Source organism: Lathamus discolor, chromosome 2 (assembly GCF_037157495.1).
Source record: "Lathamus discolor isolate bLatDis1 chromosome 2, bLatDis1.hap1, whole genome shotgun sequence".
Classification (NCBI taxonomy): domain Eukaryota; kingdom Metazoa; phylum Chordata; class Aves; order Psittaciformes; family Psittacidae; genus Lathamus; species Lathamus discolor.
In genome coordinates this window covers 50652028-50667848 of record NC_088885.1, presented here as the reverse complement: position 1 = coordinate 50667848, position 15821 = coordinate 50652028, and the positions used below count along the sequence as shown (strand labels likewise).

The window sequence follows — 15821 nt, the reverse complement described above, 5'->3', positions numbered from 1 at the left end:
GGAAGGACAAGGCTGCTTGTACCTGCATAACACAAAGTGAAAGCAAGCACTGGCTGCCTGAATCAATGTACATGCAACTGATGGCTTTTGTGTTTGCCTGGAAGATACATAATGCTCCAGTAGTTATACAGTTAAATGTTTTTCTCTCTTTGTCCTCCATCTGATGTTACCAGAGGCTTCAGAAAGCTAGCTTGGAGATGAAAAGGCCTCCTAAATTACACCACCAGAAAAATAGCTATAATGGTGCATATATTTTGCTTCCAAGATGAAAGTCACCTTCTTACAGTGAGAAAGGCACAGATATTAAAACACACAACTACATAAACAACGTTAAAGAATATAAAATGTGATTCTTCTGATGGGAAGCGGGCGAGCTGGACCAGGACTGTTTCTATTGACATTTTTCTAGCTCTTTCTAAGTCAGTGGTGAACTACTTTAAGTCTTCTTCAAAATGCAAGTGGAATTTCAACACACAATACAGGACCATGAAAACAGCCGTACCAGGGCTGTCTGATCCTGAAGACTGCCTCTGATCACAGCTAACAATAGATATTTCATGGAAAGATACAAACCTTTGTATAATGGGCAGTCCTTATGGGAAAATTACTTCCTATCCCCCAGGGAACAGATTGGTTATTTTATGCTGTGGTTATGTGGGAACCTAGACTTTATTCCTCTTAACCTTATTTAATGTAATAGTGAGTATTTTCTATTACCTGTTCAAATCCTTCTGTGAATCCTGCTACTATTTTAAAACTCTAAATCCCTGGGCAGCCTGTACCACCCATTATGTTATGCCCTGATCCACCAGCCTTGCCTCCCCAAAACCATTTTCCTGCCTCTGATTTTCCTGAATGACAGCATCATTTATTCCCTTTGTTAACTCCTGCACTCTGTGACACACAATATAGGCCAAATTTTTCCACTTTCTGGTTGTACAAGGAGGGTCGGCGTAATTTAAAATATGGTGTTGCCTGCTTCACTCTCTGGTCTGAGCACAGCGGTCTGCCTTGATCAAAACATTGGGAGCTGCAATATTACAGGGCCACACGACCAACCCAGAGGTGGCTGCAATCTCTTCTGCTCAGAGCAGATTAAACATGCACCTCTAAGCTGCCAGCACAGACTCCCTTCTCTGCCAGCCCTGCGTGCCCACCTCGCCTATTCAGAACCCAGCTCTCCAGCAACAGGCAGAGGTATTGCTCCCACCCCCCAAATAAAAGCAAAGCACCAGCTGTTAATGCTGTATTCACAATTCCATACTCCACAGACGATGTGACTTTATTCACAAATATGATTTGTACAGAGGTAGAACAAAATACTTTGTATAATCTTTTTTTTTTTTAAACTATATACATATAAAGAATATAATAGAATGACAAGAAAGGAAAGGTTGTAAACAAAACAATATTATGCCATCAAATACAGTACAAACAGCATGCAAGAACAGCTTCAAATGAAATCTTGCTGGTGTAACTTTATTTCTAATGTGGTAAATGGAGAGTAGTAAAGAGTCATGCTCTAATTGGATTGAGTATGCCACAGCTCTGCAATTTTGTTTTAATTACTTTTTTCTTTTACAGTAAACCAACAGGATAGCTTTCTTTTCACTGTGGTGGGGAACGCTTTTGTAATGCCCAATGTAATCTTAACAGAAAAATATAATAATCAAATATACAAAGTGTACTCTCATTTAAAAAGCAAAACCATAGAAACTGTACAGTTTTCAAAAGCGAATTATCTCAACTGCTTCTTAAGAGAATTTTCTAAAGAAAGACTAAAATATGCAGAATAAAAATTAGGAGAGCTATTGTTCTGTAACAAAGCTAATCAAATACTTGTTTTCCATTCCAATAAACAGTTTTTTTTAATTAATAACTATTCTGGAAATTATGAAGTGGGCTGGGTTTTATTAATGTTCCACTTGACTAATAAAGCATGAACTCCTTACAGGTCCTATAGCTGTCATTCCCCTGGGGATGGATGGAGATTGGTTCTGCATGCATGCTAGAGACAGGAACAAGGTTTAGACATTGGTGTAGATTTTAAAAATATTTTAAAGTGTTTTAAATGTTTAGTGGCATCTATAAAAATAATCTTGCTTGCTTTGTTACTAGATTGGCATTTGGACCTGTGATTTTCTGCTGAAATTCATTCTTGGCCCTCGCGATTGCCAAGGACTTCCACTGGATGTTACCTGGGCTGCACTGGGTCCCACAGATGGTGGTCAAGAGCAATGGTTAGAGCCCGCACCTGAAACACGTGAAGCCAACAGCAAACCCCACACTGTTTTCTGTGTGCCTAGGGCTGAACCTCAAGGATCTGGGCTTTACATAACAGTGCTGTCTTGCCCCTCCATCCCTCTAAATTCCAGTCCTTGTCATGGTGAGTGAAGGCTGGAGACAGCAAACATGCTCTATGAACTGTCAACGCTGATGACAACCACCTCTCTATCCCCATATATGCACACACTGTGACTATATAAACGTGGCGTCTGGTCAGGTCATGGCCTTGCTCAGGGCTAGTAGCCGTGCTCCCTGCCATGCCTGTGGGAAACCAGGGTTTTCTCCCTCTGCTGGGAGGCTTTGACCAGTGAGGAAGAAAACTGTGAGCACTGGGGTTAAATCGCCCTCCTGCAGCTCCCCCCCTTAAATGGCATTTAAAGATTTAACCACACAAACAGCACCCGTAGATTCAATTTGTCGTTATCAAGAACACAAGGATGGTCAATATTAAACAATTACTGCTTATGGCTATATGTCAAGCACCAGCCCTAGCTTCAATCACAATGAGTTTACTAAAGATCAAGCAGAATATTGAACAGAGGATGGTGGGTCTCATTTGTCCCTGGGCCCTCAGGTGATCCCGGCTTCCAGGAAGAAGCTCAACACAACCTGCTGGTGGACTCAGGGCAGGCCCCACGCCCAGTTCAAGTGACTAGGGGTGGCCTGAACAACATCCTTCACCAAATCACAAGGATTAAGTTAACTGCAGTGAAAAGGGTAAAGAAATATCTGCCCTGCATGAGAAATCCACCTCTGTGGCTTCATCCATGGCTTTGGCATCTTCCTGGGAAATGGACTGTCAAATCCCTCCTGGATTGCCCCAGTGCAACTGAAACCTGCATTTCACTAACAGACCCTGCAGCAGATTATCACCCCCAGAAGCAGAGTATTTATTGAGAGGTGTGAACAATATGCTATGCACATAGGAGATACTCTGTGATAGTTTACGGTTAACAGAATAAGCCTGGCACCTCTTTGTGGAAGAACTGTACAAAACATGGCTGAAATAGCAGGATTGTCAATGACATTCAGTGGGAGATACTCTAACCCTCTGAGTAAGACTGCATCTTTCTGCTGTGTAAACTGGTCTACAAGTATGAATAAAACAATACATCCCTGCCCCATTAGCCTTGGGGGAGATTAATGCCCTCTAATCTATGCTAAATAAACTCCGAAGCATGAAGAGCAATATTCAAGTCTTACACACAGCTGCTTGTGAATTAATAGGGATCACCCTGAAATTGCTATTATGAAATGCAAATATTTGCAAAAGAACAATTAAAAAATATTCCTGAAGTGCAAACGAAAGGCTCGTCAGCCACGCTTGTGGTATGCGCAGGGACAGTCAGAAGGCAAACGCTAATGAATCCCAGGGCAGAAATCTGTGCTAAAAACCCATTAGCCCATTGGCAGTAGGTAATGGCATGGCATTTTGTACTGGGAAATAATTTTACCCCATAATCAGAGAGCTTGGCTTAGGATGCCCTGATTTTGATTCTTTGGACGGTTTGTTTGGATACAACAACCTGTATTGACAGAAAGCTGCAGTACGTGGCTCATAGTAAATCTACTTCAAATGCTGATACTGCTCAGACTGATCTCATCTGCCCTGATCTGCAATTTTGTGTTAGCTAAAGTAATAAAAGAATCCTGTTAAACCTAAATTATCAAATGAAAAAGGCAATTTTCTCATTTATACTCCATTAGTTTTTTTAGTTATTGCTAGGAAAGCTCTAAAATGCTTAGGCCATAAAATAAACATGTGGCTTAATGTACAGTATGTGTACTTAAGAGGATGATGGCATCTGCAGTAACTGCTCTGTACTGTTATTGTAATGGAATGCACAAATTAAGCAACAGCACATCCCAAGTAAGGCATAAAAAAATGCATGGCAAAAAGTAACAAGCCTTCTGCTTTATTTTTTTTATTTATTTTTTTTAATAACTCTTTAATTGCTAGAAAGAAAAAAATCACCAATATCCACACCTACAACACAAAATGGTTGGTTTCGATAGATGCCTGTTATATTGTGCCAGCAAAACTCTGTGATACCGTTATCTGTAACATTTCACTGATCAGAAGTTTATAAAAGCTCCCCCTTCCCAAATCAAATTCCACAATACATTTTCAGTGCTAAAGTCAAACCATTAGCCTAATATGGTTTCAAGCACACAACACTCTTAAGATTTTAGAGAAAAGCCACCCCAGATTCTTAAATCACAGAGATGTAAGATAACATATGAAAAAGCATCCAAGTATTCACTTTTCAAAATGAAATTGAGAGCCTAGATCGCTCAAGTACCTTTGATAATTTTACTCTCAGGCTCTTCACTTAAACATATCAGAGTACTTTCTATCAATAATGTAAATTCCTTCAGAAGAGTGCTAAAACTAAACCTGTGAATTCACATAAGCAAGATTGCATAACCAAACCATTTACAGGCATATTTTAGCATTAGTTTGCAACAGTAGGCATTAGGATTTTGAGAACACAAGAATGTCTGAAATTCAACCTGTGTGCTTCTTTACCCCTTAATGGTTAATTAAAATAGGTATAATTGAGAACAAGGCGTGAGCAGAGCCTCTGCAGAAAGGTGCAACGAATGTCTGGATCAGACAAACTCAATGAGAATCATAAAACACAGATTGAAGATTTCTCCTTCAGCCAGGGTTTTAGAGAAATATATTTTCCTGGCTAAAAAGGATGGCACAGCACAGTTTTACAGACGAATATGCAAAAATATAAAGAGGAGACCCATTTTCTTCCTCAGTAATCCCATAAAATCAACCATCTGTTTTCTTAACAGCTCCAGACATTTACCTGACTGCTGACAGGGCCTTTCCCCATCATCTGAGGTGAGTCTACACTCTCTTTTTCTGTGTTGTCAGTGGTAGGTACATGGCTAGAGTTGTGCTCATTATTACGTGGTTTCCCATTAGGGTGACCACCTTGTTCTCCCCAGTTGCGACAACTGTGCAACCTATTTACTTACAGTTCAGATTTTCTTCCAGTCATGGCACAAAGCTGAAAAGTAAACAACAGTTAAGAAAACATTTGCTTGCCAAAACGCACCATGAGAAGGTGCAAGCTCTCTTTGCCAGAGCCTGGACCTCTGTTTATTCACACCCTCAGCACTATTTCATGCTCTAGCTTGGCATTGTAGAGGAACAACCGTGACTCTCTCCAGGCTCCCCTCCCTCCTCTTATTCAGCCTTTGAGAAGTTACAAAATATAACAGAACACTGTTTTCTGAGACTATATTGACTGCACTAATTACCCACAACACTGTATATTTGCCATTAAGAACATGAATGTGTGCTTTCAAAGTGTGACGTTGAGGGCTTTGAGGATATGAAAGGAATCAGATGGATTGTTCTGTCACTTAATCCGAGGCTTCAATGTACTTTAAAAAATTTGTTTAAAACCCCCAAAACCAGAATACACATTTTAACTGTTGAACTTTTACCAGCTAAAGGAGTTTGTAAGGACCCTATCACTATGTGGTTACAACAGAAGATACACAGTTAAGCTCAGGTCACGGTTTCCAAGAACATTCACAGGGACTGAGGATGAAGAAAATGAGGGACAGATCCTGCGGGAACCTTCGTGAGACTGAGCTGCTCACTGGGGAAGTGCCTTGAGTATTGCATTCACTTCCTCTGCAACCGCTGTCAAAGCAAATTCAAACTGCTCCTGCGGAGAGAACAAATGTATACTTTGAATAATAAAGCAAAACACTTTCCAAAAGCCTGGCGCACCATTCTGCAGCTGAGCATCCTCAAGACATTGTTAAAAATATGAATATGCAGGATGAACTGTACACTGCACTGGAAAGGAACAAAATGTTCTGGGATTATTTATGCCATATAACATGTTTGACAGCATCTTGAAGCTGGAGTCATTTTAATGGAGAAAAATGGTGGTAACAGAAACTAAGCTATTGGGACACAATAATGTATTGCAACTGCGTGGTCAGAAGGGCTTGGGAGTAGTTGATCACTAGCCGTTTCCTTCTGACACAGAGATGGAAACTCGTTACCATAATTGAGATATGAAATAGGTGAGATGTTGCGAAGCAGAGCTTTTGGCTTCTCTCAGGACTGTTTCCAGTTGAAATCAGTTAGAATAAATATCTTCTCACCTTATATCTGTTATATAGAACAATATCTACTTTTCTGCTTGCCTGTTATTGCTCTTTTTCAGCCTCCCATTTTAATGGCTCTTCCGCACCCACTCCTATTAAAAAAAATACTTGAGAAGGCTTTTCTCTGCTATTAATTTACTGTAAGCACAAACACAAAATTACTAACAGGCTTCTGCACTGGGCTGGCAGAGCCGCGAAGGACACAGCCATGAATGGCCACCTCTTCAAAGTGCAACACTAACACACTCCTCAACTGTGTAGTCCTACAGAAGGACAAAGGAATTTCAGTTCCTCAAGGTTAGCAGAAGTTACATTTTCTATGGAAGTAGTTTTCTTCCAAATTTAGCTTACTGAAGTATCTGACAGGATGATTTGGTGTTTGCAACTTTTCAGATGAAGGAAGAAATGTGGGCAGTTTACTCAGAATACAGACAAATCAAGGACACCTGACAAGGACTGTGGAGAAGTTTCTGGATTTTCTAGAAGTAATCCAGTGGTTTAAGCCAGCCAGGGTCAAGAGTAGCTGAAGAACCGACTTTTGAGAGTGGAGGTCTGAGATGCATGCTGCAAAGCATCCTGAGATCACTGCTGGGGTACTATCTTGATCTCCAATTAGAAAACTGGAGGTCTGGTAGGTACCTTTAGCCCCTCAGTTTGTGCTGCCAGGGGCTGGAGGTATCTGTGCAGGATGGCTGCAGGTATGTACACAACAGTGGTGGATGGCTGCAGAACACAGGCAGCCCCCAAAGACAATTACTGGACTAATAGCATTCATTTTCCAGAGTGTTTCACTGTACTGTAGAAATCTGCAGGAAGGATGAAAGAACAAACTACAGATGTGTAGCTCCTAATTTAGAAAGGCAGCTGACTTTTATTTTGTAAAATTCAGTGCCAGACTTCTCTGCCTTCTCTTACCCCACTGCAGTCATCTCCCATGCGGAGAGAAGCAATGATGGGCACAGCTCCTGAGCAGAAAAAGAACAAAGCTCAGAATAATTTCTCAGAGACACTGACATTCAAGAATTTTGCTGTCTGCTTGGTGCTGTCAAAGTGGCATCCTTGTATGTTTGCTGGACTGCAGCCAACAGTTTTCCATCAGACATCAATTCACCCTTAAGAGTAGGACTCATCCTCATTAGGCACAGAAAATGGTGTGTACGCCTGCCTATGCCTCTCTGCACTCCCCAAGGTCTCTGCAATTACAGAAAAGACTGGAGATGCTGGTGGCCACCCAGGAGCATTAGTTGTATTTTAACAGTGCGCTGAATATGTGAGAGGAGCTGGAGGGCAGCAAAGGCAAAGAGGGCATTCATCTGGACATGCCATGCCATAACTAAACCGGGCACTTGTACCAGCTCATAAAGCTTCAGGAAATTGAAGGTGGTGCATGAGAAGTACTTGCTGCTGGGAGAAAGAGCTTTGTCAGGAAGAACTGGCAGTGGCTGGAGCCCATTGGTGCAGCCCTGTGAGATGGGAGACCTGTGGAGCAGCTTGGGCAGGATGTGAGATGCTTGTGCTGGTGCTGGCCAGGAGGGGCGCAAAGCAGGTGCTCCTGGGATGCTGGAGCTCCGATGTGAGTGGGACAGCTGGTCTCTGTCACTGCCAGTCCTTGGAGCATGGGGAGCACAAGAACAGAAGAGGCTGATCTGAGTGTGGTGGAGTTGACATGGTGACGCAGCCAAGTTTCAGACTTGTGCAGATGCCTCTTCCAAGATGTGGGCGTCAGTTCGGAAGAAAGGAAGCTGCCCATGGTAATGAGGCTACCTAATACGCTCTTCATCTGAATATTCTACTGTCAGGAAAAGCTTGTAAGATCAGGGACTGGAGTGCTTTAATGTTAGTCACACTGCTGAAAATAACATATGTTACTATAAGGTTATCCACTGGGCAAATCTGCCCTTTAACCTTATTCCAAGATGTGTTCACCTTATTGCGAAGCTCTGTCAGACAGGAGACCATCTGACCTGCAAGTAGCTCTACCCCTCACAGAAGGGTACCCCTCATATGAGCGCAGGGCATCACTGCACCACCTGAAGAAAAAGTGTCTGTCTCATATGAGGACAACACGAACTCCAAAGCTCATATGGATATTGGAGACAAGTTCAGTGGAGAACAGCAGCTATCATCATGTCTAACCTTAAATTACTGAGGCAAAACAACTTATAAAGCACAATCTTTACAGCCAGAGATCAAAACTGACTGTGTAACACTACAGTGTAGTTTCTGGAATGGTGCAGCTGAGCTCTTCACCCTCCTTCCTTTTGCATATTATGCACAGGTGACACGCAGATAGTGCAGCTTCCCTCGCTGTAAATCACCAGCCTCCAAAGGAAAGCCTTTACACACCTTTTGCACCTTCTCATGCAACAACCAGAGAGAGCAAATTAATTTCAGCAATTTTTAAAGAAGCTCAGTTTGCTGTTTTGTAGAGCTGTGCTATTATTCACAGATGCTATTTGCATAGACAAGATTTACTGGAGATGAATTTTAACATCTAGCTTTGCCTAGAAAACAGAGTCAGGCAGGCATACTGTGTGGCATCAGTTCTATATATGCACTGCCTATAGGCATCACCTATAATGCAGAGATGACAAGGATATATTTAGTAAAAAATAACAGGTTGTTTCATTATGCCTGCAAATAAAAATTCCCAAGAAAACAAACTGAGTAACTATAGCATATACGACACAATAAAGAACCTTAGCTAAATATTACAGATATGCCAGAGGAAAGATACAGGAGAGAGAAAAAAAGGAAATATACATTCTTCCTATCACAGAGAATACACTTCTTCCTTCATTACTTTTTCCTCGCACATGTGGCATATCAATTCTATTTTATGATTCCCCTGCAAAAAAATATAACAAATCCACAAACCCTCTGTTATGCTTCTCAGAGATGCAGAATGCTGTTATGATAATTTCATTACCATTTATTATATACAGTGCTTTTGAATTAAAGATCCCTTCCAGAAGACAAAATGTTGCAAACAAATCTTTCACATGCTCATTGAAAATGTGGAGCGCTGCCTGCTGGAAACACAATAACATTGGTGAAGTAAGTTGATGTTTATTTTGCCCAGGGATATTCTGTAATTGGCATTTCTAACCTGACTTTTAATCCATCGTTTTAAATTACTCCAAGAGTCTAATATTCCTCATTTGTATTCAGTTGGGAAAGCACAGGGGTTTGTTTAAATCCATCAGAAAAATACTCTGGGGATCGTGCATTGCTAGCATGTAACCAGATATTTATAATTTGCAAGACATTAGCTTGAATAAGTGATTTGGGTGTTTTTGAGAAAATGACAATGACGGAAGAAGGAGCAAGAGGGGAGATAAGCAATATCCTTGGAAAATTTTTCATCCTGGATGAGAACACAGGATACATTTCTTTTCTGGAGTTTTTCCAGATAAATGCTTGGAGAGCAAAACCACACCTTGAGTGAAATTTTCATGGGACACGGGTAACTCTTTCTGATCTAAGTATGAGAAGTTGCTCACACAACCTCATTCTTTGGTTATGGAACTTTATTTCTTCTTTTGTTGAAGGCAACAAGATGTAATTCCTCTGCCCTGAGAAGGAAAGTGAAATCTCAGCTCTATATTTCTACAAATCAGCTATATATTTTGGATACATTCACACTGTAGTTTAGGACTTGCATCTTCCGTCAGAGTAAATATATGTGACATCGGATACTGTGTGTTATTTGAAATTTTTTTCCAGCCTGAATAATCAAAGTAGAAGAAAGATCTGTGCAATTTTATGTCTTACTTGCAGATAAAGATTAGTTAGCTTTGACTGGCTCATCTTTATTTTTCATGCACTTACTTAATTGGTAAATAATAATTAACATCCCTCCAAGTGTTCTCCAGAACCACATTTCCTAGTATTACAGGGAAGCTAAAATGATTAGGAAGGGATTTAAGAACAGTTATGAACCAATGATTCCTGTAACACACATTTATTTCACTGTTGTCCCTCAGCAATTTCAGTTCCCTAAATGCTTCAGACTTTCCTATCAGTTCCAGCCTGGCCATGGCGAAGTGCTGCCTGTCTTGTTACTCAGTTTGGGGCTGTAACTCTCATTTGATATTTTACAATGTCATATACAAATTATTTTGTCTCCATGACACGAACAAGTTTCTTGATTGTCATATTTGCAGCTCTTAACGTGCAGCAAATACCCCAAAATATCATTCATAGAATCACAGATCATTCCATGCATCACTGAAATTGTTAATAACAGAAAGGTTCATTTCTAATTTAAGTGGCTGCAATCCCACCATCAGCTATCTTTAGAAGTTTTACATTGTGGAAAAATGTCAAAACTATTACAACTGACAGGAATTATAGAGTAAGATGTTCACTAAACCAAAGGGTACAAATAAAGTTACCATGCTACATCCATAAAGGATACGGCTATAGGCATGATATAAGCTCTTCCATACAAAGATTCTAAAACTGAGTCAATTTCCTACAAAACTGTATTTCCTTTAATTCAAAACAATTTTTTCCTCCAGAAAAGAAAAAAAAAATTAAAAAAATGCAGCAGTTACATTCTCTTCAATAAGTTGAAGCTTTACTAAAAATATTACATGCACAGTTAAGCACAGATACTCTAAGAAAATAGTCCATATTTCAGGATGAAAGCAAGAACATTCTTTCAAATGCACATTTTCTTTAGTAGGCTATAGCTTGTCTTGACTGCCCTTCATATATGGTAATCAAGATAGATGTTGGAGATGCTACAAGAAAGAGCAGTAAACACCAAAGAAAGTAGCCTAGATAAATCTTCAGCATAAATAAACCTCAGTTGGTAGGGAGCCAAACAGAGTAATCAGCAAGCGACCTGCGTTAAATTAGGTCATACCCTCTCTCTTCTGTCATGAAAACAACTACTGTGAAAGACCTTTAATGTATTTAAAATCCCAGTGGATTTATTGACAGTACCTTTGTCTGGACCATGCCTGGTCTCTGGTCCCTCAAGTGCTCCAGGGTAGCAGCAATATCAATCTCTTTAGCACCTGCAACAAACCACAAATTGGGCTGAGTTCAGAGCGCAAGATAATCCATGCTGCGTCTGTCAATCTCTTGCTATCGGGTTCCCTTTGGGCTAACAGTCCAATTGAAAATTATTACATCCATCTCTCAGCAGACTTGGCAGGCAGCTGCAATTCTTGTGTTCATATAGAAAAATAAGAGGTTGGGGCAGCTTTTATTAACATTAATTCATGAAAAGCCAGAGAAAAACAAATTCTTAAAAATGCCTGTGTACCTAAAGCAGAATATATTTTACAGAACCAAAGGGTCTGTTGGGGCAATGCCACCAAGTGCCCCTTTGTCACTTCTGAGAGTATGCACTGAATTAAGGGCCTGAACCACACAAAGGTTTATGCTGTTAAAACAAGATGTAGGTGAACTTTTGTAACCTGCAGCTGAGATCCAGAAAACCTGTCTGTGGCTTCCTAGTTCACGACCTCCCGGATCATCTTGCTGCGTGATCATCTTCAGCCAGCAAATCTATGGCATTTTCTTTAGGTAATACTGTGGTTGTCTGAACACCGCTGCTGTGTAGTGAGTGGTTACATCTAAAGCATTGCTGCTGCAATAGCTAACACATCTAGAGCATGTACTTGTTTAGATCCCAGGACTGGATTTGGAGGCTTGGCCCCAGTATTTACCACTCTTCCTACGATTCCTGTAATTTAAGGGCTTAAATCTAACTGTAATTAGGTTCATGTCAATGTAAACATCATGCACCTCCTCATTTACCCAACTCACCTTTATAACATAGCACCATCTTTTAAAAAATTCAGAAAGTGACTAATAGTGAATGATTTAATTTGGTTTCCTTTGATAAAAGGTACAAGAAGATACTTGAAAACAACCTCAGCTCAAAAGAATAAAAGATTTGCAATACATTCTTCATATTGATGTAAGTTCTTCAGCTGTATCAGAAATGGAATGAATTCATTTAGTAAATATAACAGTGACAACTTAAAAAAGGTATCTGACAGGTACTCTTGCTACTTTACCATGGTTTGGGGCATTCTATGGCTTTTGCTTCCTCCACCACTTCATACCACCCCCCTCCAAATAGTACAGGATTTTACAGGTATAATCTTTGGAAAAAACAGAAAGTTTTAGTTTAAAATAAAGCCCCCCAAATGTCCTTACAACGGAGCAAAGAAACACATACTCATATATGCTGTGAAGTCTGACAACAATGATGGTAATTATACATTACGTCTGATGCAGGTTTTGCAGTGGCAGTTCATCTGGAAAGCATCAGTAAAGATGCACTCTTTGTAAACCCTAGCACTGGTGTAACAGACGCACATTTCGGTGTTTAGCCTCACACGTGCAACTAGGTGGAATTTTCTTGTTCCACCACAGATGTCCATTGTGTGAATACTGTGCACACTTTACAGCCTACTTGTGGCCCCATTAGATTACCAGGAATTAAAATGTCCCAGTAGCATCTTGGCTCAATATAAGAAGAATCCACTTTTTCAGAAATTAAGATATGAGAAAAATTTAAGACACCAACATCCGTGGATGAGGTTGACCACAGTCCTGAGCTGGCCTCTGAGGCATGCTGCAAGGATGGACCTCGAGATCCTGAGTGGAGCTGACAGGCTTGAGTGCCACACAGACTTCCCCACGCCTGCAAACACATACATCCCTGCTCCAGTGAGGGACACTCTTTAGTTGAAAATACTCTAGCCTCAGGACAAAAAGGGAAAAGACTCATGACAAGATCTAACAACTGTAATGGCTGGTAGGCTTCTGAGCTTACCTTTGAAAGAGTTAATTCCTCCATTTCTGTGACGCAAATTGCAGGCATTTACTTGCCAACCGATGTTTGCTTTTTTATCATCGTTAGTAGAATGACATGTCTAGTAATATGAACAACACCTGATTACAAAATCCTGATTTAGCAAAACACCAAAGCACATGCTTGCACTGGAATGTAAGAATAGTCATAGTGGGACAGTGTGCTTAATGGGAAGCTTGTTTTGGAGTTTTTTGCCAATAGATGTCCCTGAAACATCAGTTTTTACTGATTAGTGTTGTCCAGCCCATGAGTTGTGATGAGCCCACATCACCCACAAGCACTTGTGATGTCCTTGGCATAGGTAGTTAAAAGGAAAAGGAAAGCAAAGTATGATTTTGCCCTAATAACCATCTTATTGAGAGGCCAGAGAGTTAGAAGCAAGATGAACAGATGCAGAGATTGGATTGCTAGCCCTGTTTCCATTTCTAAATACCCCTGATATTATGGTGATGGGAACTACCTAAGTACCGAGAGATACTGATGAACAAAACTTAGTGCTGCAAAGATGGTCATCTGTTTTGGAAGAAAAAAAACTTGGAACAAAAAAACTCACAGGGAAAAGGATGAAATCAGTGGCATAGGATAAAGCCAGCATTATTTGTTTTCTCTCTACATAAACAAACCTTTCTTCCTCCTCAGCATCCACCACTACATGTTCTGCATCTACTCCCTGATTGTGCCTAAAACGAGTTTAAATATTTATTGCTAGTCCACTCTTAAACCTCATTTTGTGATGAGGGCTTTTTCTCTACTCAAACTTATGCTAGATTGCTGTTATATTATGTAAATTCCACTGACTTCCACTGATGTGTATGATAGTGTGCAGAAAGTTCTTTGGTGACAGAGGCGGACAAAAGAAGAGATTTTCAAGGCACAAAGGGAAGTCTGAACCCAACCTGCCTTCACAGGTGAGAGGAGCTGAGTCTTAAACTGCAGCCTGAGTTTTCAGCTCTCTTTTGAATTATTTTTGTTGAAATCTGACACAAATTAAACATCTTCTTTGCTACACTGAAGCTTTCTCTTTAATCTGCTAGTACAACAGTATGGCACAACATTCTACAGTACCCAGCAACACTTTATTTATGTTTTTTGTGCCCTTTCAGGTGACAAAAAAATACAGCATATGCTACATGACATTAGGAGAGAGGGATACCAGGTCTGAGATCGTCTTAGGAATCTGAATGTGCACAAGTCCATGGGACCTGATGAAATCCGTCCGCGGGTCCTGAAGGAGCTGGTGAATGAAGTTGCTAAGCCACTGGCCATCATATTTGAAAAATCATGGCAGTCAGGTGAAGTTCCCAATTACTGGAAAAAGGGAAATATAACCCCCATTTTCAAGAAACGGAAAATGGAAGACCCGAGGAATTACAGACCAGTCAGTCTCACCTCTGTGCCTGGCAAAATCTTGGAGCACATTCTCCTGGAAATCATGCTAAGGCACATGAAAAACAACAAGGTGCTTGGTGACAGCCAATATGGCTTCACCAAGGGCAAATCCTGTCTGACCAATTTGGTGGCCTTCTATGATGGGGCTACAGAACTGATGGATAGAGGCAAAGCAGTTGACGTCATCTACCTGGACTTGTGCAAAGTGCTCAACGCTGTCCTGCACATCCTTGTCTCTAAACTGGAGAGATATAAACTTCATAGACCACTCAGTGGATAAAGAAGTGGCTGGATGATCACATGCAAAGAGTTGTGGTCAACAGCTCAATGTCCAACTGGACACTGGTAACAAGTGGTGACTCTCAGGGACCGGTGTTGAGACCAATCATGTTCAACACCTTTGTTGCTGACATGGACAGTGGGATTGAATGCGCCCTCAGCAAGTTGCCGATGACACCAAGCTGTGTGGTTTGGTTGATACGCTGGAAGGAAGTAAATGCCATCCAGAGGGACCTTGACACGCTTGTGAGGTGGGCTGATGCCAACCTTATGAAGTTCAACCATGACAAGTGCAAGGTCCTACACCTGGGTCAGAGCAATCCCAGGCACAGTTACAGATTGGGCAGAGAAGAGATTCAGAGCAGCCCTGCAGAGAAGGACTTGGGGGTGCTGGTCAATGAGAAAATGAGCATGAGCCGGCAGTGTGCGCTCGCAGCCCAGAAAGCCAACCGTATCCTGGGCTGCATCAAAAGGAGCGTGACCAGCAGGTCGAAGGAGGTGATCCTGCCCCTCTACTCTGCTCTTGTAAGACCTCCCCTGGAGTATTGTGTGCAGTTCTGGTGTCCTCAACATAAAAAGGACATGGAACTGCTGGAACAAGTCCAGAGGAGGGCCACGAGGATGATCAGGGGACTGGAGCACCTCCTGTGTGAAGAGAGGGTGAGAAAGTTGGGGCTGTTCAGCCTGGAGAAGAGAAGGCTGCGTGGAGACCTCATAGCAGCCTTCCAGTATCTGAAGGGGGCCTATAGGGATGCTGGGGATGGACTCTTCATTAGGGACTGTAGGGAGAGGACAAGGGGTAACGGGTTAAAACTTAAACAGGGGAAGTTTAGATCAGATATAAGGAAGAAGTTCTTTCCTGTGAGGGTGGTGAGGCACT

General features: G+C 41.2%; 1 protein-coding gene across 10 annotated transcripts in view; it reads right to left on the bottom strand.

Moving 5' to 3' along the window:
• Positions 1-1308: 1308 nt before the first annotated feature.
• Positions 1309-15821, bottom strand: part of PTPRN2 (protein tyrosine phosphatase receptor type N2) — a 667916-nt gene continuing 653403 nt past the window's right edge. For 8 of the 10 annotated variants that reach the window (XM_065666790.1, XM_065666798.1, XM_065666795.1 and 5 more), the window contains 2 exons: positions 11386-11459; positions 1309-5981 (listed from right to left, as the gene is read on the bottom strand). In XM_065666790.1, coding sequence (XP_065522862.1) covers positions 5910-5981; positions 11386-11459 — 146 coding nt within the window. In that variant the 3' untranslated portion in view covers positions 1309-5909. The remainder of the gene's footprint in view (positions 5982-11385; positions 11460-15821) is intronic. The other 2 variants (XR_010609958.1, XM_065666792.1) reach the window with 2 other exon arrangements.